Here is a 27,540-nt window from a genome sequence, read left to right as displayed (position 1 = left end):
GGCCTGTGGGGCAGTGTTAGTGTTTTTGGCAGCAAATTTAGATTTTAGTTTTTTAGTCATTAGTTTTTTAGTCTCTTGAATAGTTTTCATTTAGTTTTAAGTCACATTTTAGTCACCTGGGAATGTTTTAGTGTTAGTCTAGTTTTAGTCGACTAAATATCATACGAATTTAGTCGACTAAATCTACAGTTGATTTAGTCGACTAAAATGTGTTTTGGCGGGCCTTGATGCCGTCGTGATGACTGTTTTTACACTAGAAAATAGCAGATCTACAAGCTCACAACGCACAAGAGCTTGTAGTTCTGCTATTTTCAGCATGCAAGTGTAAAATGACTTATATTGGATCTCTTGTCCACTAGTCCCTTCCTAACATTTTAGTCTAGTTTGTATTTGTTGACAAAACTGTCAGTATATTTAGTGTCAGTTTAGTCATCGTAGCTTAGTTTTCATTTAGTTTCCATTTAGTTTTCGTAAGTGAAAAAAGGTAGTCGACGACCATTTTTCGTCCTAGCTTTGGGTAAAGAAATTTTGAAACCCACTATGGGCTATGGCTAACCCGTTTGCTAACCAAACAAACCACAGCCAACGAGCGCTACTAGCATGTAAACAAAAGCGGTAAAATATGTCGGATGATGATGTTTATAAAACCTGTCGTTTCTGTAAAGAAACTATTTATCATACGCCGATTTAATAGCCAGATTGATACGGTCGTGAGTCACCACAGTGGGGGCAGCCATGTTTGTTGTCTGACGCTGTCGAGTGACGGGGCTGATGGCCAATCGGCTGCTGTGATCGGATTTCCGAACGCCGCCGCCGTAGGCAGAGACTCCAGACCTGAATCGCCAGAACATATTTTCTTAATGGGCGTGGCTAGCGATTCAGGGCTGGAGCCAGGCTATAGCAGTTGATTTCGTCGACAAATACTATGACTAAAAATGTCCGTCGACTACATTTTTTCAAAGAACGAAAACTAAATGGAAACTAAATGAAAAGTAAGCTGTGATGAATAAAACTAAGACTCATATTGACAATTTCGCCAACCAAATGATAATTAGACTTAAATATTAGGAAGGGACTAGTGGACAAGAGATCCAGTATAAGTCACTTTACACTTGGTTGCATGCCGCGTTGTGAACTTGTATTTGTTTAGTGTAAAATGAGCCATTACGACGCCATCAAGGCCCGCCAAATTTTTTTTTTGTCAACTACTGTAAGTCAACTGTAGATTTAGTCGACTAAAATCTTATGATATTTAGGTGACATTCCAGGTGACTAACATGTGACTAAAAACTAAATTAAAACTATTCAAAAGACCACTATGACTAAAACAAAAATAAAAAATGTGCTCTCAAAATCAACACTGATATAGTAAAAGCAGGGGGGGAGAAAGAAGGAAGAAAGAAAGAAAGGAAAGTACCTTAGCCCCCACCCCCTCGGACAGTAGCTGGAGTGCTTTGACTTGCCTCTCGTCTGAAGAGGCGATAGAAGAAGCCTCGTTTGGGAGGAGGGTTGGGTCGGTTCACGTCCAGGTCAGAGCACAGTGTCCCGTCTGTCTCGTACACGTTGATCTCCTTGAAGCACTCCATCTCGATCATCTACGGAGGAGGGGAGGGGAGGGGAGGGGAAGACAGACGATGCCAGGTTAATAACCCATTAAAGGGACATTTCACCACTGGAAGAAACTCCAGTCACTCAATGTTAATAGTATTTGTTGTAGATAACAGTAGCACAATGTGAACTTTGAGTCTGTGTGTTTGACTGGATTGCTGAATTCCTACAATGCCCATCATGCTTTAGTGCACGTCCGCTCCACGTCCGAGAGGGGGGGGGGGGGGGGGGGGGGCGCTGCATGGAGGAGAGTCCAGGAAGGAAGTGAGACCACATTTTCATGAACTCATTTTGGTCATGAACATGGCGTCATGACTAAATGTTCTTTTAAATTGAGATATTTCTCCAATTTAGACTCAAAATTGAAATAAAACAAGGCCTGGGCCGTGGCTCAATGGTCCAGGCACCTTGGCTGGTAATCCAGTTTGGCAGTGTGCCGCGGGTTCGACTTCCGATCCCGACGGCCTTTGCTGCATGTCATCCCCCCATCTCTCTCCCCATTTCCTGTCAGCCTACTGTCTGTCCCTCCATAAAAAATATAAAATAAAGGTGAAAGCCACAAAAAAAAAACATTTATCGCTCCGCAGCCAGTCTTTTTATTTTTTTGTAAGCCACAAATGATTAAAAGCACAGTTCCCAGGCATTGTGGATACTAGTTCAAATGTTATATTATTATAACTAAGAGTTCAATATTGCTCACACTTCACCACCGATGATTCAGTGTTGCTGTCCAGAGTTAGGTTGCACTGTACGGGTTTGTGTCACGTGACAAAGGAACAGATCTACAAGCTAACTACGCATCACTCTGCACAGTCTGCAGCATGTTGTTGGCTTATAGATCTGCTTATAGATCTGTTATTGTCAGGTCCGGTATACATTAGGCCATTCGGCGAAAAACTACTTATGTTACACAGGCGTAAACACTAAAGGTTGCCCACCTGTCCCACACCTGGCAGGTAAATAGAACTTTCGGGAAGTGTTGAACGTTAATTCATATTTGACCTATCAATTTATAATGGACGATTACATTTTCGGGTGTGCATGACCTTTGGCTTTGGGCAAGTACCGGTACTTGCAGTGACGTCATCTCTGTGGGGGCTGCAGGGCTCGAGCCCCCATGAAGAATTTGTAACACCTCTTTTGTCCTCACTGTCCGGACTGTCTACGTTTGCACAGTTCAGGCATTCAAATGCAAAGGAGTGCAGGGGGTGGGTCGGGGCGGGCCCCCGTGACAATTATAAGAACTTTTCGTCTCTGGCGTACTTGCCCGACGGGCCTGGCAGGGCAAGTACCTCTGAGACCTTGATGTTCAACCCATATTTACGTACATATTTTAATCTCACCGTGGGAACACTAAAACTACGTTTTCTCAAACCAATGAAGCCTCCTTTGAATTGAATTGTTTCATTTATCTAAAGAACTGCCTGTAGGCAGATTGGCTGAAGCTTTGAACATCCATTATGGCCGGCCCGGGTTTAGAAGAAGTGCTGTTATGACAACTGTTGTCACATGTTACAACCAGAAAGGTGTAATTATGGTAAAGTGCAAGTGCGGTTGGCTGCACTGACGCGAGTCGCGAGGAATCCACTGGGAACTGAATTCCGTTCTCACCATTTATATTACACGGCTTGGTTGAGTGCTTGATTCTGATTGGTCAATCGCCAAATTCAGCGATCCGTTATTTCTGGATAATGACTGCTCCGCTCTATAACAGACTGATGATGCCTAATCAAAACCCTTGGAGCAGCTGCTGGGCTACGCCGATTTACTGCCATTTTCCAAAATGACCGCCATGTAAACAAACAGACAATGTCATTTACAGCTAAACATTGCTCTCAAAAAATGTTTTTGAAAACATTTGAGCGAGGAATAGATAGACCAACTCACTTCCTTGTTTTCCGACTGTGCTGCAGCTGGGCAGACGCCGGCCAGCGCGACACTTATGGAATACTTTCATTACCAAGCATGGAAATACCTCGTTCTGTTGTGTTTTGGGTCAATGTATTAATTTACGTATAAAAGTAGCCATGTAATAAGTGGGATAATGTATGGTTGAGTGGTCATTCTCCTTCAGGCTGCCTGTCGGTGATTTATCTATAAACAATGACCACTCAGCCATACATTACATTATCCCTTACATATTGTGATGTCATGCAGTGTTGATTTCGTCGACTAAAACTATGTCGAAAAACGTTCGTCGACCACCTTTTTTCACTGACGAAAACTAAATGGAAACTAAATGAAAACTAAGCTATGATGACTAAAACTATGACTAAACATATTGACAATTTTGTCAACAAATAAAAACTAGACTAAAATGTTAGGATGGACTAGTGGACAAGAGATCCAGTATAAGTCATTTTACACTTGCATGCTGAAAAAAGCAGATCTACAAGCTCACAACAACGCTGCGACACGTTGTGAGCTTGTAGATCTGCTATTTTCAGCAAGTGTAAAATCTGCCATTATGACGGCATCAAGGCACCGCCAAAACACATTTTAGCCGACTAAATCTCCTGTAGATTTGCCTAAAACCAACACTGATGTCATGTGAAGCATGACAGACAGTGACACCTGGAATGTTTTAGTGTTTTAGTGACTAAATAATATCATAAGATTTTTTGTCGAATCTACAGTTGATTTAGTCGACTAGAATGTATTTTGGCGGGCCTTGATGCCGTCATAATGACACATTTTACACTTGCTAAAAATAGCCGATCTACGACGCGTTGTGAGCTTGTAGATCGGCATGCAAGCCAAGTGTAAAATGACTTCTACTGGATCTCTTGTCCACTAGTCCCTTCCTACTGGATCTCTTGTCCACTAGTCCCTTTCTACTGGATCTCTTGTCCACTAGTCCATTCCTACTGGATCTCTTGTCCACTAGTCCTTTCCTACTGGATCTCTTGTCCACTAGTCCCTTCCTACTGGATCTCTTGTCCACTAGTCCCTTCCTACTGGATCCCTTGTCCACTAGTCCCTTCCTACTGGATCTCTTGTCCACTAGTCCCTTCCTACTGGATCCCTTGTCCACTAGTCCCTTCCTACTGGATCCCTTGTCCACTAGTCCCTTCCTACTGGATCTCTTGTCCACTAGTCCCTTCCTACTGGATCTCTTGTCCACTAGTCCCTTCCTACTGGATCTCTTGTCCACTAGTCCCTTCCTAACATTTTAGTCTAGTTTTCGTGCAACCTCCAGCTTTTCACCAGAGGAGAAAAACTGAATTTATTTATATTTTATCCAAAATGAGTTAATAGCACAGGCAGACTCTTCACATACTAGAGCATGTCTGAAATAAATATCAGAGCTGAAATCGACATGTAAATATGAAATAAATGCTAAAACATGTAGCTAGGTGTAATGTTAGGGTCCACAGAAGTGAACCTTTCAGGCATGTTTTCTCAATGCTGTTTCTCTGCAAGACATTACTCTATAAGCCATTTCAAGTCAAACTGAACAACCAATATGTCAATTTGAAGCTATGATTCCCTGCTTCCATATGAAATACGAAATTTCTAAAAATATCCAATGGCAGTCCCTCAGTCAATTTTGGCCACATATGTTTAGTCATCATGGCTTAGCTTTCATTTACTTTCCACTTATTAGTTTTGGTCAGTGAAAAAAGGTGGTCAACGAACATACATTTATCGTCGTAGTTTTTAGTTGACCAAATCAACACAGTGTGCTGCTGCAACAACACGCTGTATTGTCTCACTGCTGAGGAGCCGAGGCAATGACATCATCATCATCTGCATGCAGTACCTCGTTCTGCCAGGGGATGGAGACACTGCCTGTGACAAACTTGTGGTAGAAATCATCATCGGTGGTGTCCAGGTTCACCCCTTTGACCGTGGAGAACTGCTCAATGTCCAGGACGTCCTTACAATACACCGCCCGCGGCTGGGAGAGAGAGAGAGAGAGAGAGAGAGAGAGAGAGACATAGACACACAGAGAGAGAGAGAGGTCTTTACAATACACGTCTGCGGCTGGGAGAGAGACAGAGATACAGGGAGAGAGAGGTCTTTACAATACACCCCCCGCGGCTGGGAGAGAGACAGAGACAGAGAGAGAGAGAGAGAGAGAGAGAGAGAGAGAGAGAGAGATGTCTTTACAGTAGACCGCCCACGGCTGAGAGAGAGGCACTGAGAGAGAGAGAGCGAGAGAGAGAGCAAGAGAGAGAGAGAGAGAGAGAGAGAGAGAGAGAGAGAGAGAGAGAGAGAGAGAGAGAGAGAGAGAGAGAGAGAGAGAGAGAGAGAGAGAGAGAGAGAGAGAGAGAGAGAGAGAGAGAGAGAGAGAGAGAGAGAGAGAGAGAGAGAGAGATATGCAGTGAGAGAGCAGGGCCAAATTAGCCATTGGGCCGGTGGATTGAAGGTGTAGAATATCGTGAGATTTACAACGAAAACCAGCCAATCAGAATCAAGTATTGGGACTAACCGTTTTAGAATGTGCATGTGCATTGTTGGCTCACTGGACACACTCCTACTCTAGTGGTTAACTATTGAGTGGGTTCTTCCAAATGGGTTCCAATGAAATGGGCATGTAAACTCTGAGAGTGTACAAATGGAACCAAATGGACCCGCCGCAAGAGAGAGCCTATACCCTATACACCACGAGTACTTTTGTTTCAATAACAAAGGATTCACACTCCTATGCCAACTTCACTGCACTACATATAGTCCAGCATAAACCCACTGACCTAAATAACCCAAAAAATAAATAAATCTAGATAATCTCTTGCTTTCTTCTATTGATTTAACCGCTTGGTCCGTCCGGTCTCATCTCCTTACTCGCTCTATTTATAGCGTGACAAATGTCGTTTTTCTTCGAAAAAGTCTAATCCCTAGACAGGGGTCCTTGAGGGAGTTCCAGGGGGTCCCCAGCTAAATGATAGTTAGGAACCAAATTGACCCGTATGGGTCTGTAACTCTGAGAGTGTACAAATGGAACCAAATGGTTCCATTTGTACACTCTGAGTTAAATTACCATTGATTTTACAATATACATTGGGGTCCCAGAGATAGAAATACCATTAAATGGGAGTCTGTAGACTAATACTAATACTAATGTCAAACATGGGGGTCCTTGAAATTAAACGGGTTGAGAATCACTGCTAGAGCCGTAAAAATCTTCTCTTACGGGGGTCCTTGGCATAATATCTTTTCAAATGTGGGTCCGCGGGCTAATTAGTGTAAATTTGGGGGTCCTTGACATGTGTTTGGGAACCAGTGTTTTATAGCGTGACAAAGGTCCAGTTTGGGAACCAGTGTTTTATAGCGTGACAAAGGTCCAGTTTGGGAACCAGTGTTCTATTTCGTCCCTGCTGACCGCCAGAGGCGGTGCTTTAAGCACTGAATACGTCCCTTCGCGCATGCGCAGTCGAGTATTTTATACCAACAATGTCGGTTGACCCCGTGATGACCCGGAGTCGTCTATAACTTCCGGCAGTCGTCCGGGGCTCAGTCCCTAATTTCTTCTCGCTTTGCGCAAGTTGTACATAGCACAGAGTTCTACAGCAGAATTAAACTGCACGATAACAGAACTATTGCTTTGCTACTACTAAGTCGCCGGTAGTCCCGCGACCATTGTTGGTCGGAGCTGTGACGCGTGCGTTCGCCCTCCAGGGACTGCGACTTAATACTACTATTATTGTATCGTTTTCGAGTGGAGCTGGGCTTCACATCGTCTTCTTTCCCCGTGGGAACAAGGTAAGCAGACAACCCCTGTTCGCATAGGCTGCGTGCGCGCTGCTTCCCTGCAACACACACGGTCGCGTGCTACAAACGGCGACCTGAGCGTCCCGTTTTAGCACCCGTCAAAGTTGAACGGATAGCTCGTTCTCTTTGACAGCTTACGCTGTCTTGTTTTCCCACGAAGGCTGCGCCGCAGTGCTGGTGACGGCAAGCGTTAGCACTACCCGCTCCCAGCACGTGAGTCGACGCTAGTATTATTTGTTTACTACTTACCTATACTACTTATACTTATACTACTTATACTTATAAGTGTACTTATCTACTGCTATATTACTCTGCCTCTCTGAGCGAGTCTTTGCTGGCACTGGCCAGCTATATAGCACCGCCGCGTGCTACAAACGGCGACCTGAGCGTCCCGTTTAGCACCCGTCAAAGTGAACGGATAGCTCGTTCTCTTTGACAGCTTACGCTGTCTTGTTTTCCCACGAAGGCTGCGCCGCAGTGCTAGTGACGGCAAGCGTTAGCGCTACCCGCTCCCAGCACGTGAGTCGACGCTATTATTATTTGCTTACTACTTATACTTATACTACTTATACTTATACTTATACTACTTATAAGTGTACTTATTTACTGCTATATTACTCTGCCTCTCTGAATGAGTCTTTGCTGGCACTGGCCAGCTATATAGCACCACCGCGAGGTTACGTCAGTAACCCCGGTTATATGAATTGGCTTGACTGATTTAGTCACTTGTTCTCAAATAGTGTACTTTAATTTCGGCACAGAGCCATTGCCACTTTATAGGTTGGTTTTTCTGAAATTATATATATATAACTATATCATTATATATATATCATATATACTGGTCTCTGCTAGAGCACCCCTTACCTGGCATAGGCGGCGTGCGCGCCCCCTCCCTCCAGCTAAGCGGCCTTTAGCAGCTACAGTAGCCTCTACTGGCACAGGCAGCGTCCGCGCTCCCTTCCTACCAGTTTACGGCTCCACCCCTAGCGACCACTAGCGTCCGCGCTCTGGGCTACATCTGCGGGTTTCCAATGGACGAACCCCGCCACCACCTGTGCACCTCCTGCCAGGCTCCTCTGCGGCCAGAGGATGGGCATGACCTCTGCCCTGGGTGCCTTGGCCCCCAACATCTGAGGGAGGCACTCGGTGACAACCCATGTCACGTGGACGCAGGAGCGTCCAATCTCTCTCGCCGGTAATGAAGGCTAACAAAACCCTCCCCGGACAGAAGATACGTTATCGTTTAAAGCGGCGCTATCCCCGCTAAACAGACGTTCATATGATATCATATACTTATCATGGCATAACCTCCTGTGTGTGGGTAAAGGCTGCGTTCGCGCCGCCTCCCTGCTCTGCATACGAGGTCTGTTCGACTGTGAACGCTAGCGCTTATTATAAGCGACTATAAGACTTGCCGAAGGATAAGAATTAAGAACACTGTCATATTACCTTCGTTTGTTAAACACGCTACTTTTTAAGCTTTGTTTAGCCCCTGCTGGTGATGGCAAGAGCCTTGCTGGCCAAAGCCATATACCGATATTGGCAGCATTCAAGCTTAACTGCTTTTGCGAATAGCTGTATTGTTGTTATTATCAGCCCGGTACAGGAGCAGCTTCCTGCGTCCTCCCAGGGTATTGATGTTGCTACCAGTATAGTTTGTAGCAAAATAGTATTAACAGCTACTGGTGTACATAGCCTGTCTGGTTGTTAACCCAGCTGGCCCCCAGTAGTGGGCCTAGCTGAAGCTGCTACCAGTATGTCTGGAGCTCAAAGCTCCATTAACAGTTTTTTGCATATACAGTGGGTGCAACCTGGTTTGTTCCCACAGGTCGGATTAGTGCCCCTGGGTACCTGTAGGTCCTATTAGCCCAGCTGGTCCCCAGCACAGAGTATCTGGCGCTGCTGACAGCGTAGCTCACAGCTGCTACCAGTAGCTTAAAGTTAAAGCTGTTTATGAACAGGCTATAGCTTGTCTTGTTTTTTAGTAGCCTAGCTGGTCTCCAGCATAGCTCTCTAACTGGCGCTGCTACCTGTAGTTGTAGCCCAAGCGCTTATTATACTATTGAAGATAAAAAGCTATCTGTATATAGCTTGCCTTACTGTTTGTTGGCCCAGCTGGTACAGGGCAGGCAGCGTATGCGCTCCGCTCCTCCAGCATACGGCCAGCTTGATGTTACTTACTACTAATCGTTTGTTAGCTCAAGCATTTATTAACAGCTATTGGTGTATAGCTTGTTATGTTCATTAGCTGCAGCTGATACAGGCAGCGTACGCGCTCCCTTCCTTCAGCAGGTGGCCCCTATCGGTGGAGCTATCGGTTGTAGCCTTTTCTCCAAAACTAGCTTGTGTCGGTTTATTTAACCGAACCTGGCTGGGGTAGGCAGCGGTAGCGCTCCCTCCTCCCAGCATGAATGCGTAGTAGTGCACACGTGACTAGTGTATTGGAAGTGTCTTTTGTTTCGCTCTGGACTAGCAAACATAAATAATAATGCACTGGAGTTTGGATAAGCGTCATAGTGCCGTGATAAACGGTCACATAGGAAACACTACAGCTGCTACATAGCAGCGTCCAAACCTTGACTGAAGGCTACTTTATTATCATAAATTATAAGTAAGCCTCCGCCGGGGGTACAGGTAGCGTAAAGCTCCCCTCCCCCACCGCGACCATGCAGGTCGCACAGTCTATCTAACAGCAACGTTTGTGTGCTGTTTCTATGATGCACTTTACATCTGGTTGAATCTCAAAGTGCTGCAATGAGCATTTGCATAAACGTAAATGCATATTCACATGCTGCGGCAGGTATAGCAGCATTCAGTTTTTCGATTAAGTCATTATATGCCGATCTAAGTTAAAGCCTCTGCTGGCACAGGCAGCGTACGCGCCCCCTCCCTGCAGCATATGGCCAACACCTAGCAAACCAGTAGCGTCCGCGCCCTGGGCTAGTTGGGACTGGTGTGCACCGGCCGGTCCAAAGGAACCGGTGCCACCACAACGGAGAGCACCCACTTTCGTACCTCGAAAGCCTCTGCTGGTACAGACAGCGTATGCGCTCCCTCAAGCATATGGCCAACACCTAGCAACCAGTAGCGTCCGCGCCCTGGGCTAGTTGGGACTTGTGTGCACCGGCCGGTCCAGAGTAACCGGTGCCACCACAATGGAGAGCTCCCACTTTTGTACCTCGTGTGAAGCTCTCCTTCAGCCGTGAGCCGACCTTGGTCCTGCCCCGTGTGCCAGGAGGAAAAGGTCTGACCGCTGACTACAGCAGATCCGAGAGGGCTCAGCTATCTGCAGAGTTGGCCCGCATGAGGGCCATGCTCACTTCAGATAACACCTAGGCACCTCGGAGGGTGCCGAAGCGCCTACCTCTCCGATGCCACAACTGACTCGAGGTTGATGTGCTCTCCCCGACAGCTTAAGCTACGCACTTCCATGACTATGAGGAAGATGCAGAAGGCGGTGCCTCCCAGGCATCAGAGCCGGCCTCCCACTTCTCAGCTCATGCGCATAGCCGTGGAACGCATACTAAAGCAGGCAGTCGGCTCCTCCAAGCGCCTTCTTCTTGCTGTCTTCGCCGTCCCCCACGCCTGTACCTGAGACAGCTACAGGCCTGCCGGGCGAACGATCAGGGCCCTCTCCCATCTCTATACCGATGGTGAAATCCTGGCAGCCCTGCCCTGATTGGGAAAAGTGTCCTGAGACAACCCGTTGCGACGTGACACTTTAATAGATTTGAACGCACAAGGCGATAAGGGCTGGCCTGGGTTACATGCCAGCCACCAAGCCTGTCATTGCATCCCTCATTGTGTTCCCCAACGAGGCCCGGCGGCAGAACGCTAGGTGACCTCGACCCCAGTGCAGGAGCACAGACAACCTGCTCACTGGGGCCTCCCGTTCACACTTAATAGTGGCAACGTTAATACTGGCTCGGTCACCTTTGGTGTGTCACTGGAGGCATTGGCGTCATGTCCTCAGAGCGTGGGCGGCTGATGTCCATCGTATCTCTAGCCCGTCGCCAAGTCGGGTTTTCACAGTCAAGCTTGACTGATGAGCCTAGGCCAACTCTCCGTAGTCTCCCTGAGGAGCCAGGAGCACTAGGTGGTTCAGCCGGGCGAGAATCGCCGGAGCGAACCATCCAGGGGGGGAAGACCAGGCTGCAGCTTGCAGGCCTACGACACATCCCGCCTCCCAAAGGGCCGAGCTCCAACATTGATGAAATCATCTTGACTGCCCTCGGAGCTCGCGTATCACCGCCGGCCCACACTAGAGGCCAGCGTGTTCCCTGGCGTCCCACGCAGGGACCTGACTGTGACTGTGACTTTCCGGGCTGTGCAGTGCCTTCTGACGCCAGCCCCCCATATCCGGCGGGTCAAAATGGCCATTATCAGCAACATGACGAGAGCCCTACTATCAGACCAGGAGTGATGTGTCCTCCTGCCCAAGGGCGCAACAGAGGCTGTATATCCTCAGTCACACTAAGGGAAGTCCGATCTACATACTTCCTCGTGACGCAAGACAGACGGGTGTCGACATGTCTTGAATCTGATGGGACCCATATGAAGTTTATGCCAGTCTACTGGGCCGAACACGGCAATGTGCTGGAGCGGCAAGTGGTGCGCTCCGCTCTATAGCACACATTCTCATACTCATGGGACCTTAACCGGGTACTGGACGCCCTGTGCGGGCCTACCTTCGAACCCTTGGCACAGGCAGAGCTGAAGTGGGTGTCATGCAAGACAGCCCTTCTCCTGGCCATTACATTGGCAAAGCGTGTCAGTGAACTGCACGCTCTGTCAGTCAGCGAATCATGTCTGAGGTGGAACACAGACGGCTCGGGGGTCACGCTGTGGCCAAACATAGCATTCCTCCCGAAGGTGCTGTCGCAGGCTCACCTCAACCGGCCTATCAGGCTGGCTCGATTCAACCCCCCACCTGGGGAGCTGACAGACAAACTGGAGCTGTTATGCCCAGTCCGGGCCCTGAGAGCCTACATTGAAGCTACTGCACGCATCAGGCGAGCAGAGCAGCTGTTCTTTTGCCATAGTGGTGTGAACAAAGGCGGCGCTCCCTCCAAGCAGCGCCTGTCCCACTGGATTGTAGACACAATCAGCCACGCCTATGAGGCAAGTAACCTCCCCGTACCATCAGGGGTACGGTGCCACTCTACAAGGAGCATTTCCACATCATGGGCTGCCATGAGAGGGGTGCCCTTGGAGGACATTTGTGCCGCCGCCTCATGGGCTTCGGCAGGCACTTTCTCAAGGTACTACAGGGTGAATGTTGCCACTCCCCACCCAGTGGACGTGGCCCTCTTCCCCGAATCCTCCGGTTCTACCCTTTGAGGTCTGTAATCAGGATTCCTCGTGACTTGGCTGGTATAAGTCATTCAGTGCTTAAAGCACCGCCTCTGGCGGTCAGCAGGGACGAAATAGAACGATAGTTACGTATGTAACTACGGTTCTATGAGTCCTGAATGACCGCCAGAGGCACTCTTGTCACTCAGAATCCTCGTGTTCTCGCGAGAAGATTCTGTAGGGACTGAGCCCCGGACGACTGCCGGAAGTTATAGACGACTCCGGGTCATCACGGGGTCAACCGACATTGTTGGTATAAAATACTCGACTGCGCATGCGCGAAGGGACGTATTCAGTGCTTAAAGCACCGCCTCTGGCGGTCATTCAGGACTCATAGAACCGTAGTTACATACGTAACTATCGTTTTATAGCGTGACAAAGGTCCAGTTTGGGAACCAGTGTTTTATAGCGTGACAAAGGTCCAGTTTGGGAACCAGTGTTTTATAGCGTGACAAAGGTCCAGTTTGGGAACCAGTGCTTTATAGCGTGACAAAGGTCCAGTTTGGGAACCAGTGTTTTATAGCGTGACAAAGGTCCAGTTTGGGAACCAGTGTTTTATAGCGTGACAAAGGTCCAGTTTGGGAACCAGTGTTTTATAGCGTGACAAAGGTCCAGTTTGGGAACCAGTGTTTTATAGCGTGACAAAGGTCCAGTTTGGGAACCAGTGTTTTATAGCGTGACAAAGGTCCAGTTTGGGAACCAGTGTTTTATAGCGTGACAAAGGTCCAGTTTGGGAACTAGTGTTTTATAGCGTGACAAAGGTCCAGTTTTTCTTGGAGAGAGCGTGTAAGAGGAGGAGGACCACCAGGGAGAGACAAGTGGTCTCTCTAGCTTCCACTGGGACTGTTTATTTGTGACATTGTGGTATTTCCTGTATGCTTATTCTGAGCTTCCAGGGGAATAAAGTAGGCCTACAGTGAATTTAGGGCTTGAAAAGAACAAAATCAAATATCAAGATGTATTTATTTAACCCATTTAGGCCTAAGGCTGATTCTAAAAACGCCTTCTAAATCCTGTTTAGAAGTTTTCTGAAAAACTTCTAATTTTTATATAGCAGCATCTTTTTTTTAAATTATGTTTGAATACTGTACATACTGTACACTATGAAACCCTAAATGGGTTCCCGGCCTGAAGGGGTTAAGCAAAAACCTTGATGGATATTTTTTGAAAGTAATATCATAATTATTGTGATGATTATATATATATTTGTATTAGGGAAGTCAATTATCGATGCATCCAGTCATTGATAATTGATAACCTTATCGATCGATTGATAAACTAAAACATGTTTAAGCTTAATTTCCCTTAGTGTCCAACATAAAAAACTACATTTTGCTGATTATACAGAAAGCATACAAAAGGCACATTATATTCCTTAATGAAATATGTATTTGACCATTTGAGATACAGGGGTCAGGCGATGGCATCGTTGTATTTTTTTAATAAAAAGAAAAGTCTTGTCTGTCACATCACATAAAAGCATAGACGTTTCTGTGGCGACGCTACCAAGGTGTGGGGGACTTGTTTTTAACCAGCATGTGCGCTCCTTGGCCACGTGAGTGAGCCAGCTCCATATATGGAGCTGAACTGTTCTGACATTCCATATGTTGATCCTTCCCCATCCATCCTTCCTTTTCGATGTCTCCCTTTTGACTGATACCTGTCCATCTAAACTCTAGACGGGACTGCCCCAAAGTTATTAGTGCAGTCGGCGAAAACTAGAGTTCTCAACAGGCCCGAAAATAAATTAAGATCTGACCCCCCCATGCCAAAGCGCCAGCGCTCGACCAGCAGTCTGCTGTCACCCAGGCGGATATGTTGAACTGATCCCCCATTCCAAAGCACCAGCAGTCTGCTGTCACCCACTCGGATGCGAGGTCGCTTCTCGCCCGCAGGCGTCTTAATGGTATAGTGTGTGTGTGTGTGTGTGTGTGTGTGTGTGTGCGATGCTTACGTCGGGACTGAAGGGAGGGTCCAGCATGTTGGCCTCCAGCCTCTTGAAGTTGATGTTTCTGAAGATGGGATGCTGCTTCACCTCCACCCCCCCACCGCCCTGGCACCCCAGCCGCTCCTTGGGGTCCTTGGACAGCAGCTGGGCCAACACAGGAAGAGGAAGTGAAGAGTTTATGGCCTATTCATATACCGGTGCAACATGACATCATGTTAACGGCTAAAGTTTAAAATAATGGTTAAAATGGTTAAAAGCTACAGTATAAGGTGAACGCATCTGTGTCACCTTATAGCTGGTCTGAAATTAGTTAACACGATCCCCGCTAGGATTAATGTAATTATCTACCATGCATTGCCATGGTTTTTCCCCTTTCAACACTTATTTTGAAGAGCCAAATATCCGTAACCGGATGTTACGATGACGTAATGGTGTGTGTGTGGTGTCTTGACCGGTTGTTGTTCACTCGCTGGGTGCAGAAAAACCCCGACCGCGAGTATCACAGCGCCGGCTGTCGGCCATTGAAAAACCTTGTTTTGACCAGAAACGACATTCATTGCGCGGATTTGGAGATTCAGGCCATTAAAAGCTGCACATAGAACGCACGTGGATGTGCGCGCAACTTAAGATGGCGTGGTCCAGTGACACACTTTACACTGGCATGATAACGGCACTCGGCTATCGACTCGGTCCGATCAAAAACATGGATTAAATAACATAAAGACTCTTATCACGTAATTTACGGGATCGGCAGGCGGCCAGACTAAAGCTCATTTACGTGATCTGCGTAAACGGACGGAGGGCTAGTTCTGCATCAGCCTCTAACCTCAGTAAATCCCCAAAACACAGCAACATACACACAGGCTTACGTGATGTTGGTTAATCCATTTAGACCTGAGGACCATTCTACAAATGTCTTCTAAATCCTGACAGTTTTCTGAAAAACCTCGTTTCTATGTCAGTGGTGCTCAGACTATTTCATGTCAAGGAACCCCAGAATTACCTGTATTTGGCCACCGACCCCCCCATCTGAAAATTTGTTGTTCTAGGGACCTCCCAGAAGCAAATATTTATAAAAACGTTCACTCTGAAAGAATATATATTCAAAGATTTGCACCACATTTTTAGGATAAAAAAAAAATAGCAGACCTACAAGTGCGCTATGAGCTTCTAGATCTGCTATTTTTCAATAGCTAAAGTGTAACATAATGCTTGAAAACACCAAAAGGCATTCCCGCCCAGAATGGATTAACTCACTGACACATTTATCGCTGCTCTAATCCTCCAATCTCAGAGTGGATACAAAGTGCATGAGCACACAAACACACACACACATACACAAACAAACATGCACATGCACACCATCCACACATTATAATCCTTGTGTTGTGTTTAAGTCTGACCCTCCATCATGATCGCATAAGGACTGCACACAAATCTCATCACACGTGCATGCGGGCACACACACGCACACACACAGGCACGCACACAGGCACACACACACACAGACACACAGACACACACACACACACACACACACACACACACACACACAGCTAGAGCTTAAATCACAGCACTGCCACAGTAGGAACAGAGCAGCGTGGCTGTCTCCATCAGAGCTTCTGGATAATGTGAGCAGCACCCCGGCGTCTACAGCACAGAGGCCTCGTCAAGGCCCACCCCGGCGTCTACAGCACAGAGGCCTCGTCAAGGCCCACCCCGGCGTCTACAGCACAGAGGCCTCGTCAAGGCCCACCCCGGCCTCTACAGCACAGAGGCCTCGTCAAGGCCCACCCCGGCCTCTACAGCACAGAGGCCTCGTCAAGGCCCACCCCGGCCTCTACAGCACAGAGGCCTCGTCAAGGCCCACGGGAGGACGGCCATTCTTACTGGGTCACTGCTTTTCAGCAGACAGTGGTGGAAAAAGCACTCACATTTTTTTCTTTACTTAAGTGTCAATGCTGCCATGAAGGAATACTCCGTTACAAGTATAAAAAAAAATACTTTGCGAGACTTCGCAAGCTCCATGCAAGTGGATGGAGCTCGCGAAGTCTCGCGATAGACGAGAGTTTGCGCTTTACGGCTGGCACACAGCAACAGCGTACTATGGAGTAAAGTGTGCCTCTTGGGATTTTACATTATGAAGAGAGGATATACATATATATAAAAAAATATTTTTCGAGTGATGGAAATAAGTGAATTAGCACTAAAACGCCCCATTGAGGGCTTATGGTCGGGTATGGGAAATAGCCAATAATGCGTTTTTGCACAAAATAACACCTGGACCACTTTGGTGGCGACGCAACCACTACAACTAAAGGTAAGAAAGCCTTCTACCACGAAATTCTCCTTTAAGTATTATGTACTAATTTACTTTTTCCACCACTGGTTTTCAGCGGGCATGCCGACTGTGTCTGTTGTCACCCTGCAGGTGGTGGCGGCTTGGCTTTGCCTTATACCAGCGCGCTGATAGCACTTCCTCCTGCTTTCTCTCTCGGGTTCTTTCCTTCTCCCCGTGTAATCCCCCTCTCTTTCTCTACTTCCTGCAGTCCCCGAATTGTTTATAAATTCACTGCGGGCTTCAAAAAGCCAAATCTCATTCTCACTCTCTCCTCTTGACATCTCCGATCACATGTCTATTTTGGTCTGTGGTGGTGATATCCATCTAGCTGATGAAAGAAAAAATCACACCTGTGTAAAGTGAGGGTCTCTCTTATCATCATATTAACAGCCAATCACAATTGGCGTCCTCACGTTCGCCATCAATGTCTGTGTTACGCAATGCACTACGACGTAAAATTGTTCATTCATTGTCAATGTTTGTGTAGGACAAAGTTTGTGGACACACACACCAAAAGCTGGACATAGGAGGGGCTAGCACGGTAGCACCCCTCCAAAAAAAGAGGGCAGACACCTCTCTCTCATTATGTTTCTTCTTCAGATTCCTCCTTACACCCCCCCCCCCCCCCCCCACTCCCCTGTTCTTCCTCTCCCCCTCTCTCTCTCTCTCTCTCTCCTCGGGGAGTCTTTTGACTCTGCTGAACTCGAGGTCAGAATGTTCCACGCACGTCACACGAATAAATGTCCCCTCCCCCCCCTCTGCTCGGAACCCGAAGCGAAACAGTGGTTCCCTCTTTTAGAGAGAATACTTCAGGGGCTGATGGGAGTTTATAGTGTGGGACTGTGTGGAGCAAGAGGAAAGGCAACAGAGAAAGAGAGACATGGAGAAGTCTTCTCAGGCCTGAGAGTAGATAAACACACCTAACCTAATCCAGATAAATTATGTATGGTGCACTAGCCTAATAGCCTTAGTACACTAAAGGCTCTGTTTTCCAATGTGTGGCCAATCCAGATTGGAGTCGCATTGTTTGGCGATAAAGGATTATTTGTTTTTATAATAAGATAAATATCAACAGATTCCATACGACTGACCTAAATAAAAGGGACTTCAGAACCTCTCTTTGAAGTTGTCCGTAGCCTCCCAATGATTTGTTCACGTCAGAACTTACATATATGAAAAAGGTTGAGCACCACTGACATAGAAACATTTATGATTTAGAAGACTCTTTTTGTAGAATCGGCCTCAATCGGCCTTTCCTCTGCTCGTCACTCATTTCCCACCTGTCTGCAGATGTCCTTGGCTTCTTCTGAGAACTTGTCGGAGTACTCCTCCGGGTCCTCGCGCACCCGCCTGTCCACCTCCTCCCTCTTGACGCGCTCCTTGCGCTTGCGGAACGGCGACTGGCCCTGGATCATCTCGAACACCAGGCAGCCCAGCCCCCACCAGTCCGGACTGAAGCTGTAGCTCTCGTTCTGGATGACCTCGGGAGCTTGGAAGAGGGAGAGTCACCACCGAGACGAGGAGGGATGGGAAAGAGTGGCCAGACGTCGTCACGTCGCAGGAGGAGATTAAAAAGGAAGGAGGTAGAGGAAGAAAAACAATGATTACTTCAAAAAAAAGCAGAACGGAAAGCTGGGCTTTCATTCTGGATCGACTCAAGAGAGAGAGAGAGAGAGCGAGAGAGAAAGAGGCAGAAAGGGAGAATAACCAGCACCCAGTAAATCACACTCAATAAAATAATAGTCATTCTTTGGACAGCCAACTACTTACAGCAAGCAACATGATCACATACAGATGTATTAATCACGCAGCCCTAGTTGAAAGGTACAACACTTAAAATGTCTCACATGAGAAAGGAGGTGAATGACAATTAGCAGAAAGGGAAGTGGTGCTGCTGCTATTGCGTACGTTTTAATCTCATCCGTCCGTGTCTTACCCATGTAACCAACAGTCCCAACTCGCCCTCGTATCGTCTCGGCATCAGGGATCTGAACTGCCAGGCCCAGGTCTGAGATGCGGATGTGTCCTATACAAGAAGAGACACAATTCATGTGTTCATTAGGATTTGCACTCCTGGGGGCACATGGCATCATGCAGTATGTGGAGAGGTTCCCAAATTATTCCATGCCAAGGACCCCCAAATAGACCTCTGTCCTCTGGCTGCAAAATGGCAAAAAGAAAGATCCCATACTAGTAATGTATATTTCACTTGAGACCTTGATCTGTATAATTTATCAATTCAACGGAGCAACTGCACAAGATATCTCGTCAATATATAAGGATCCCTGGCTAATATGCCAAATAGTCCTTAATACATTATAATTATAAAAATCTAAATACTTTAAATATTGTATTTATTTTAGAAATATCATCTTTCACTCAATAGAGCCAACTCCTGTCGTAAGTTGATGCAATTTGCCCATGTGTGTTAAAGCCCTATGGAATAATATATGGAATACCTGTGCTAATAAAAAAGGATTTAAAATATTGCTTTGATGCTCATATTAACCTTAGGATGTATTAAGTTGATTTTTAATAGCATATGCTCTTAATCCAGAGCGATTTACAGTAAGCAAGAACGACACATGGTTATAAATCAAATACATAAAAAAGCTAAGAATGTAACGTCCGTCTAACAGTGTAATAATAATGAAACTATGCGTATACACTATAGTGATAATAAAATACTATCTAAATGACATAAATTGAGCCTTTGCATACGCCTGTAAGGTCGTCAGGGCTAGGGCAAGTGCTACGGGCTGAGACGGAGTCTGAAGAGGTGGGTTTTCAGACTACGGCCGTATGGCGGCAGATTGGGAGTGAGTCTGCAGTTCTGATTGCAATGGGAAGTACTTACCACGATCATCCAGGAGGATATTTTCAGGCTTCAAATCCCTGGAAAACAAACAAACAAACAAAAAATAATAAGTCTTCATGATGATTTGTCTTTTCTATTCAAACAGAACCTTTATGATTACAGGATACAGGAAACGGATATGGCACCGTCTGGAAACCCCAAAGTACAGTTATACACCGATAGAGATGATGGTGATGCCATGCTATAATGTGATTCTATGTATTTATGCTGTAGGTAGTGTAGCTCTCCATTGGTTTATTTATTGATGTACTGTATTGCCTATATGTATGTTGTCTATGTATGTATCGACTTTGCGTTTGAATCCTTGACGTTTCTTCAATTAACATGATGTAACTTTTTCCTGTATGACGTCTAAAGAAATCTTAAAAATCAAAAACATATTAAACGTGTCGCAGTGCGACACGTTTTGAGCTTGTAGATCGGCCATTTTTGCCACGACAGTAATATGCGATGCCAGTGTGGCTCTCTGGAGTGAGTGTGGAAATATAGTGGCCTTCTCCATCGTCAAAGTTTCCCACCACTGGCTTAGGCTCCTAGCACCGGATGAAAAATGGGTTACAAAATAGTGGGATAAAAACTTTAATAAAAAACATAGTAATCGCAACATCACAAAATTGCTCATTTCTCCAGTTAGACCCAGAGCTGTGTAGTGTAGTGTGTGTGTGACTAGACACCTGCTTGGCAGAGCCAATGGATGCACACAGTATAAATCAGCCATGGTTTTCCTTTGTGATGGCGAGATCATGGATTGGAATTCGATAGACCGGGAGGTGTTCCAAGACACCGTATGAAATGGCTAAACGCCAGCAGAAACATGTATCATAGGCTACGTGGGACCTGAACAGAGGGCACTGATGCAGCAGGAAAGTACACTGGCAGTTACAGATGTATTGACATGGTAGTGGTTCATGACAACAAGGGTGTGTGCTGCTGTGCATGGGACCATGCAGAATAATGATGCACACACTGCTGGCAGCACTGCTGTTTTTGGCAGCACAACTAATTTAGTTTAGTCATTAGTCTTTGCAGTTCATTTAGTCGACTAAAATGTATTTTGGTGGGCCTTGATGCCGTCGTAATGGGCGATTTTACACTTTCTGAAAATAGCAGATCTACTGTACCAGCTCACAATGCGTTGCGCTATTTTCAGCATGCAACCCAGTGTAAAATGACTCATACTGGATCTCTTCTCCACTAGTCCCTTCCTAACATTTTAGTCTAGTTTCTATTTGTTGACAAGAAATTGCCAATATATTTAGTCTTAGTATTAGTCATCATAGCTTAGCTTTCATTTAGTTTCCATTTAGTTTTCATCAGTGAAAAAAGGTAGTCGAAGTAGTTTTAGCCGACGAAATCAACACTGACGGCAAAAGATCCCCACCGGCGACCGACCTCATTCCATCAAACTTTTAGCTGCATTTCTCCTCCCAAGTTTAGGATGTTTACGGCGATCTCTCCCTCTTGACATAATATACGTACTCGGTTGGTTTCTGTTGTGTGTAAACATAATGGGGCGATTCTCAAAACCTCCCCCGCCTCCAGGGTTTGGGAATGTGTTGGGAATTGATTACATGCAACTGGTACATCCAGTCTCGATGTTCTGTAAACCAATACTTGGGTCTATAATAGGCAGGGACGTGCAGAGAGTGTTAAGAGAGGCAGGGGCACTTTTGGACAAAAAAAATGCGAAAACAGCAGATCTACAAGCTCTCAGCGTGTTGAGAGCTTGTAGATCTGCTATTTTCGGGGCGCAACCCCAGCACTCTTTAAGCTAGTGGAGATGCAGGTGTAACGACATGGATTTCTAAACAAATTTGTTCAACACAATTATCCTGAATGCAGACTTTTGGGTATGGCATGGAAAGGAAAAGAGGTGAGATGTGCATGTCTTTCACTGTAGTAAATGCTGCATTCGTGGTCTGGGAAAGAGCAGTTGTTTTACCGACAGGTAAAAGGGCAGGGGCTGAAGCCCCCTTTGATGTCTATGTGTGCACGTCCCTGATAATAGGGGCTAACGCACACCTATAGGACAGGAAGGGGAGTTTTTAATAATAGGGGCTAACGCACACCTATAGGACAGGAAGGGGAGTTTTTTATAATAGGGGCTAACGCACACCTATAGGACAGGAAGGGGAGTTTTTAATAATAGGGGCTAACGCACACCTATAGGACAGGAAGGGGAGTTTTTAATAATAGGGGCTAACGCACACCTATAGGACAGGAAGGGGAGTTTTTAATAATAGGGGCTAACGCACACCTATAGGACAGGAAGGGGAGTTTTTAATAATAGGGGCTAACGCACACCTATAGGACAGGAAGGGGAGTTTTTAAGGTGTGGTCCTGCTCCTAAACATCCACTAATATACAGTAGCTCAAATAAGAGGACAAAACATTTAGGGGGGAAATCTAGTTAATAGGTCGTGATACCAAAACTAATGGCGTGACGGCATCCCCTTTTGGCCATTTAGCGCTGAATGTATTGATTATTTGTTTTATAAATTTGTCCTTGTCCTTCATGGGACTAATGACTTAATTTGGGTTAGGGTTAGTTTTAATAAGACTTGCCATGAAGTGTTTGACTTCATCAATGCTGTTGCCTAAACTGCCTACAGTGCTCTCAAGATACCACCCCCACAGAGGCGAATAGCCCAATTACCATAGGCCAATTAAAAAAATAGTGGATCTAGAAGTTTTCAACGCGTAGCCAAGCGACATGTTGAGAGCTAATAGATCAACTATTTTTGCTATTTGTTTGGGGCGAAAAGGGAAAGTGTTTGAAAATGTTGGAGTTGGGGACAATATGCATAGAATTTTAGGTTAAAGGACAACTTTGTTTTATTTTTCAATTAAAGTTCATGTTTTAGGTTGTTATTAGAGTAAGTAAAAGATGATTATTAATATTATTTTATTTGCTGATTTCTTTCGTTTTAGCGATTTTAGCTATTTTTGACAGGGGCCAGGGGGCGGGGACATTCGAACATGGGAATATGTATTTTTTTTTTTTTTTTTTTACTATAGTAGTCCTACTAGACCCAAAGAAATTACATCTTTCCACAAAAGATCACAGGATCTACTGAATGTGAAGGAGGTGACAGGAGCCTATAACACACAGTATGGCATCCCCCTAGTTCCTCTACCTTCACATTCAGTTTGTGGCCAGATGTCATTTCTTGGGGTCTAGTAGGACTATAGTAAATATTAATAAAGAAATCGCCGTAACATTATATTTAAAAAAATAGCCCCATGTTCGAATGCCCCCGCCCCCCTGTCAAAAATAGCTAAAATTGCTAAAACGAAAGAAAGCAGCAATAAAAATAAAAATGAAAATAAAATAAAATAACACTCATCTTTTACTTTCTCTAACAACAACCTAAAACATGAACCTTAGTTGAAAAAAGTTTAAATGTGAACACTAGGGGGTGCTGATATGACCACTCCTCCCCCCCAGTGAGTCAGAGGTCAGACCTGTAGACGATCCTCTCGCGGTGCAGGTCCTCCAGGCCGCAGCAGATCTCCGCTGCGTAGAAGATGGCCCTCTGCTCGTCGAAGCCCGAGTTGCCCATGTTGTAGATGTGGAACTTGAGGTCGCCGCCGTTCATGATGGTCAGCACCAGGCACAGCGCGTCCTTGGTCTCATAGGCGTAGGCTAGATTAACCTGGGGAGAGGCAGGGTGGTCAGGGGGGAGGGGGAGAGGGTGGTCAGGGGGAGGAGAGGAGGTGGTCAGGGAGAGGAGAGGAGGTGGTCAGGGAGAGGAGAGGAGGTGGTCAGGGAGAGGAGAGGAGGTGGTCAGGGAGAGGAGAGGAGGTGGTCAGGGAGAGAGGAGGTGGTCAGGGAGAGAGGAGGTGGTCAGGGAGAGGAGAGAGGAGGTGGTCAGGGGGAGAGGAGAGGAGGTGGTCAGGGGGCGAGGAGGTGGTCAGGGGGAGAGGAGGTGGTCAGGGAGAGGAGAGGAGGTGGTCAGGGAGAGGAGGTGGTCAGGGAGAGGAGAGGAGGTGGTCAGGGAGAGGAGAGGAGGTGGTCAGGGAGAGGAGGTGGTCAGGGAGAGGAGGTGGTCAGGGAGAGAGGAGGTGGTCAGGGAGAGAGGAGGTGGTCAGGGAGAGGAGAGGAGGTGGTCAGGGGGAGGAGAGGAGGTGGTCAGGGAGAGGAGAGGAGGTGTTCAGGGAGAGAGGAGGTGGTCAGGGAGAGGAGAGGAGGTGGTCAGGGAGAGGAGGTGGTCAGGGGGAGGAGGTGGTCAGGGGGAGAGGAGAGGAGGTGGTCAGGGGGAGGAGAGGAGGTGGTCAGGGAGAGGAGAGGAGGTGGTCAGGGAGAGGAGAGGAGGTGGTCAGGGGGAGGAGAGGAGGTGGTCAGGGGGAGGAGAGGAGGTGGTCAGGGAGAGGAGAGGAGGTGGTCAGGGAGAGGAGAGGAGGTGGTCAGGGAGAGGAGAGAGGAGAGGAGGTGGTCAGGGAGAGGAGAGAGGAGAGGAGGTGGTCAGGGAGAGGAGGTGGTCAGGGGGAGAGGAGGTGGTCAGGGGGAGAGGAGAGGAGGTGGTCAGGGGGAGGAGAGGAGGTGGTCAGGGGGAGGAGAGGAGGTGGTCAGGGGGAGGAGAGGAGGTGGTCAGGGGGAGAGGAGGTGGTCAGGGGGAGGAGAGGAGGTGGTCAGGGAGAGGAGAGGAGGTGGAGACAGAAGCAGGAACCAGTACAGAGGAGATGTGCAATGGTCAGGAGACACGGTGGCCGCACGCACGCACGCGCACGCGCACGCACACACACACACACACACACACACACACACACACACACACACACACACACACACACACACACACACACACACACACACACACACACACACACACACACACACACACACACACACACACACACACACACACACACACACACACACACACCTGGGGTTGTCACAATTACACATTTGAGTTGACGATTAATTGCGATTAACTTTTTAACTGTGCTTTTGGCATTCTGGATCATATGAATAAAATAAATGTAAAAAAAAGTCTGTTTGCCTTGTAATAAAAAATGCACAGGGAAGATTATTAATCTTTTACTATTAAACACAATTGCGGAAATAGCTGAACTACAAGCTTACAGTGCGTCACGAAGGTCACGCGCTGTAAGCTTGTAGATTCAGCTTTTTGTATATGTACGAACTAGAGATGTCCCGGTATCTGAAAAGTACCGGTATCTGGGGTTGAGACTATGGCACTGGCAGGTAAATAAAATGTTGGGGCATGTGGTTGTGGAGTTTGCTTTTGAGTTGCCCAAACTGCAAGTGCACATACTGTATGAGTGAGGAGTCTGCTATAAACACAACACTGGTATCCCTATTCGGTATCGGCCAACACAGAAATTGTGGTATCGGGATCGGACCGGGAAGGAAAATAAGTGTATCGGGACATCCCTAGTACGAACATTTTTCAACACGGAAACGATTATCTCAAACAATTGGGATTTAGACGATGTTGTAATAATTGTGACAGGCCCTATTCCAGGAAACAATCCCATTGTTACCCAAAGCAAAAGCAAAATGCAGAGGAATGTACACAAAGTGTCAGGGAGAGAGAAGGAGAAACAGACGGATCACAAACACAGAAACAGTGAAACTTCCATTTCCAGCCCTCCCTCCATTACCTCCTGACTGTCTGTAATCCTGCCATCTATCTCTCTCTCCGTCCTGTAGACCTCTTTCCCATCCACCCCCAACCCCCGGCCTTTCCCCTACTGCAGGTCAATGACACACAGGCTGTAGTGTAGTGTGTGTGTGTGTGTGTGTGTGTGTGTGTGTGTGTGTGTGTGTGTGTGTGTGTGTGTGTGTGTGTGTGTGTGTACACTGTCAGTTTGTTGCTACCACCAGGAAATACCCAGTGGTGGAAAAAGTACTCACATTTTTGTTTTTACTTAAGTAGAAGTATCAATACTGCAGTATCAATAAGTCAAAAGTACGGAATTAAAAATTTACTTAAAAATGTACAATTCAACTAAGAAGTATTGGCGTCAAAAAGTGGTATTCATTATGCAGAATGTCCCAATTCAAGTTTTCGAACCTATGAAAACAATCTGTTGAAAATAGCAGATATATTTGTGACGCATTGTGAGCTTGTAGTCCAGTACTTGAGTTAATGCACATAGTTCCTTTCCACGGCCAGACAGACTGTCAGGAGGATGTTGCTACCATCGGGAAATATCCCAGCTGGTTTTGGGCTATATGTGCACCAACGGGATGGGAAAGTTCTTATAGGATGACATTGAGTAACCCCCCCCCCAAACATACCCACGCACACACAGTTTGCATATACGCAAACATACAATCATATAGTGTGTGTGTAGTGTACACACACAAGTAAACAAATGCACCCAGCCACCCGCACAAAATATATCTACAGAGGCAGCACACGTGTGCGCGCGCACCCCACACACACACACACACACACACACACACACACTATATCTCCCTGCCTATATTTGCTCCATGTTGGAAGTGAATGATAGCCCTCATCATCAGAGCTGCTCTAGTGATTTCTTAACGCTCAGAGTTCCTTCTGCTCAGACAGAGCTGGGCCAGACAGCCTTCTCTGGTCAGCGGCCCAACATCCTGGAATGAACTCCAGAACGCTTTTAAAACTGAGTTCCCTGACATCATTGGGTCAGTTCAAAGGAATGCTCCAAAACATTTTGAAACATGATTGCTCCCGTTTCAACTAACCAAGTTTTGTTTTGTTTGTTTGACTGGTTGCTCTGCATAAGGTTTCTTTTTAATTTACCCTGATTTATAATGCATTGTGTTTCGGATGCATTGATTGTACTGTATGTATGTATTATTGTAACTTCGGCTACATTGTAATCCCCATAGGGGGATTTTAGATTGCCTCGTATAAGAACTGTGGTTGAAAAATTAACATGTCATCCCGGCCGTTTCACTCATATGGATATGAAGAATCAACTGACTGAGAGAAAACAATATTGTTACTGCTACTGAATTAGTTACAGTTTCGCTAGAAACAGACTATCATATAGGAGTGACTGACCGTCGCAAACGATACAGAGACACCTCCATGACAGGTGGTTCCTGCCCCAGTGACAGCCCTATGCCACAGGGCAAGGTGGTTCCTATCCTAGTGACAGCCCTATGCCACAGGGCAGGGTGGTTCCTATCCTAGTGACAGCTCTATGCCACAGGGCAAGGTGGTTCCTACCCCAGTAACAGCTCTATGCCACAGGGCAGGGTGGTTCCTACCCCAGTAACAGCCCTATGCCACAGGGCAAGGTGGTTCCTACCCCAGTAACAGCCCTATGCCACAGGGCAAGGTGGTTCCTGCCCCAGTAACAGCCCTATGCCACAGGGCAAGGTGGTTCCTGCCCCAGTAACAGCCCTATGCCACAGGGCAGGGTGGTTCCTGCCCCAGTAACAGCCCTATGCCACAGGGCAAGGTGGTTCCTGCCCCAGTAACAGCCCTATGCCACAGGGCAAGGTGGTTCCTACCCCAGTAACAGCTCTATGCCACAGGGCAGGGTGGTTCCTACCCCAGTGACAGCCCTATGCCACAGGGCAAGGTGGTTCCTACCCCAGTAACAGCTCTATGCCACAGGGCAGGGTGGTTCCTGCCCCAGTAACAGCCCTATGCCACAGGGCAGGGTGGTTCCTACCCCAGTAACAGCCCTATGCCACAGGGCAAGGTGGTTCCTACCCCAGTAACAGCTCTA

General features: G+C 46.8%; 1 protein-coding gene across 2 annotated transcripts in view; it reads right to left on the bottom strand.

The window, feature by feature from the left end:
* The window catches only part of grk4 (G protein-coupled receptor kinase 4), a 105,088-nt gene that overhangs the window by 7,770 nt on the left and 69,778 nt on the right, over positions 1–27,540 (bottom strand). The window contains exons 9-15 of one of the 2 annotated variants that reach the window (XM_083765858.1): positions 23,308–23,498; positions 19,822–19,859; positions 18,901–18,990; positions 18,245–18,453; positions 14,630–14,767; positions 5,372–5,509; positions 1,418–1,595 (exon numbers count right to left, since the gene is read on the bottom strand). In XM_083765858.1, the coding sequence (XP_083621984.1) occupies positions 1,419–1,595; positions 5,372–5,509; positions 14,630–14,767; positions 18,245–18,453; positions 18,901–18,990; positions 19,822–19,859; positions 23,308–23,498 (981 nt within the window). In that variant the 3' untranslated portion in view covers position 1,418. The remainder of the gene's footprint in view (positions 1–1,417; positions 1,596–5,371; positions 5,510–14,629; positions 14,768–18,244; positions 18,454–18,900; positions 18,991–19,821; positions 19,860–23,307; positions 23,499–27,540) is intronic. The other variant, XM_083765857.1, reaches the window with a different exon arrangement.

The sequence above is a fragment of the Protomyctophum parallelum genome, assembly GCF_964188405.1.
Source record: "Protomyctophum parallelum genome assembly, chromosome: 5".
Taxonomy (NCBI): Eukaryota; Metazoa; Chordata; class Actinopteri; order Myctophiformes; family Myctophidae; genus Protomyctophum; species Protomyctophum parallelum.
This window is presented reverse-complemented; position numbering and strand designations above follow the sequence as displayed.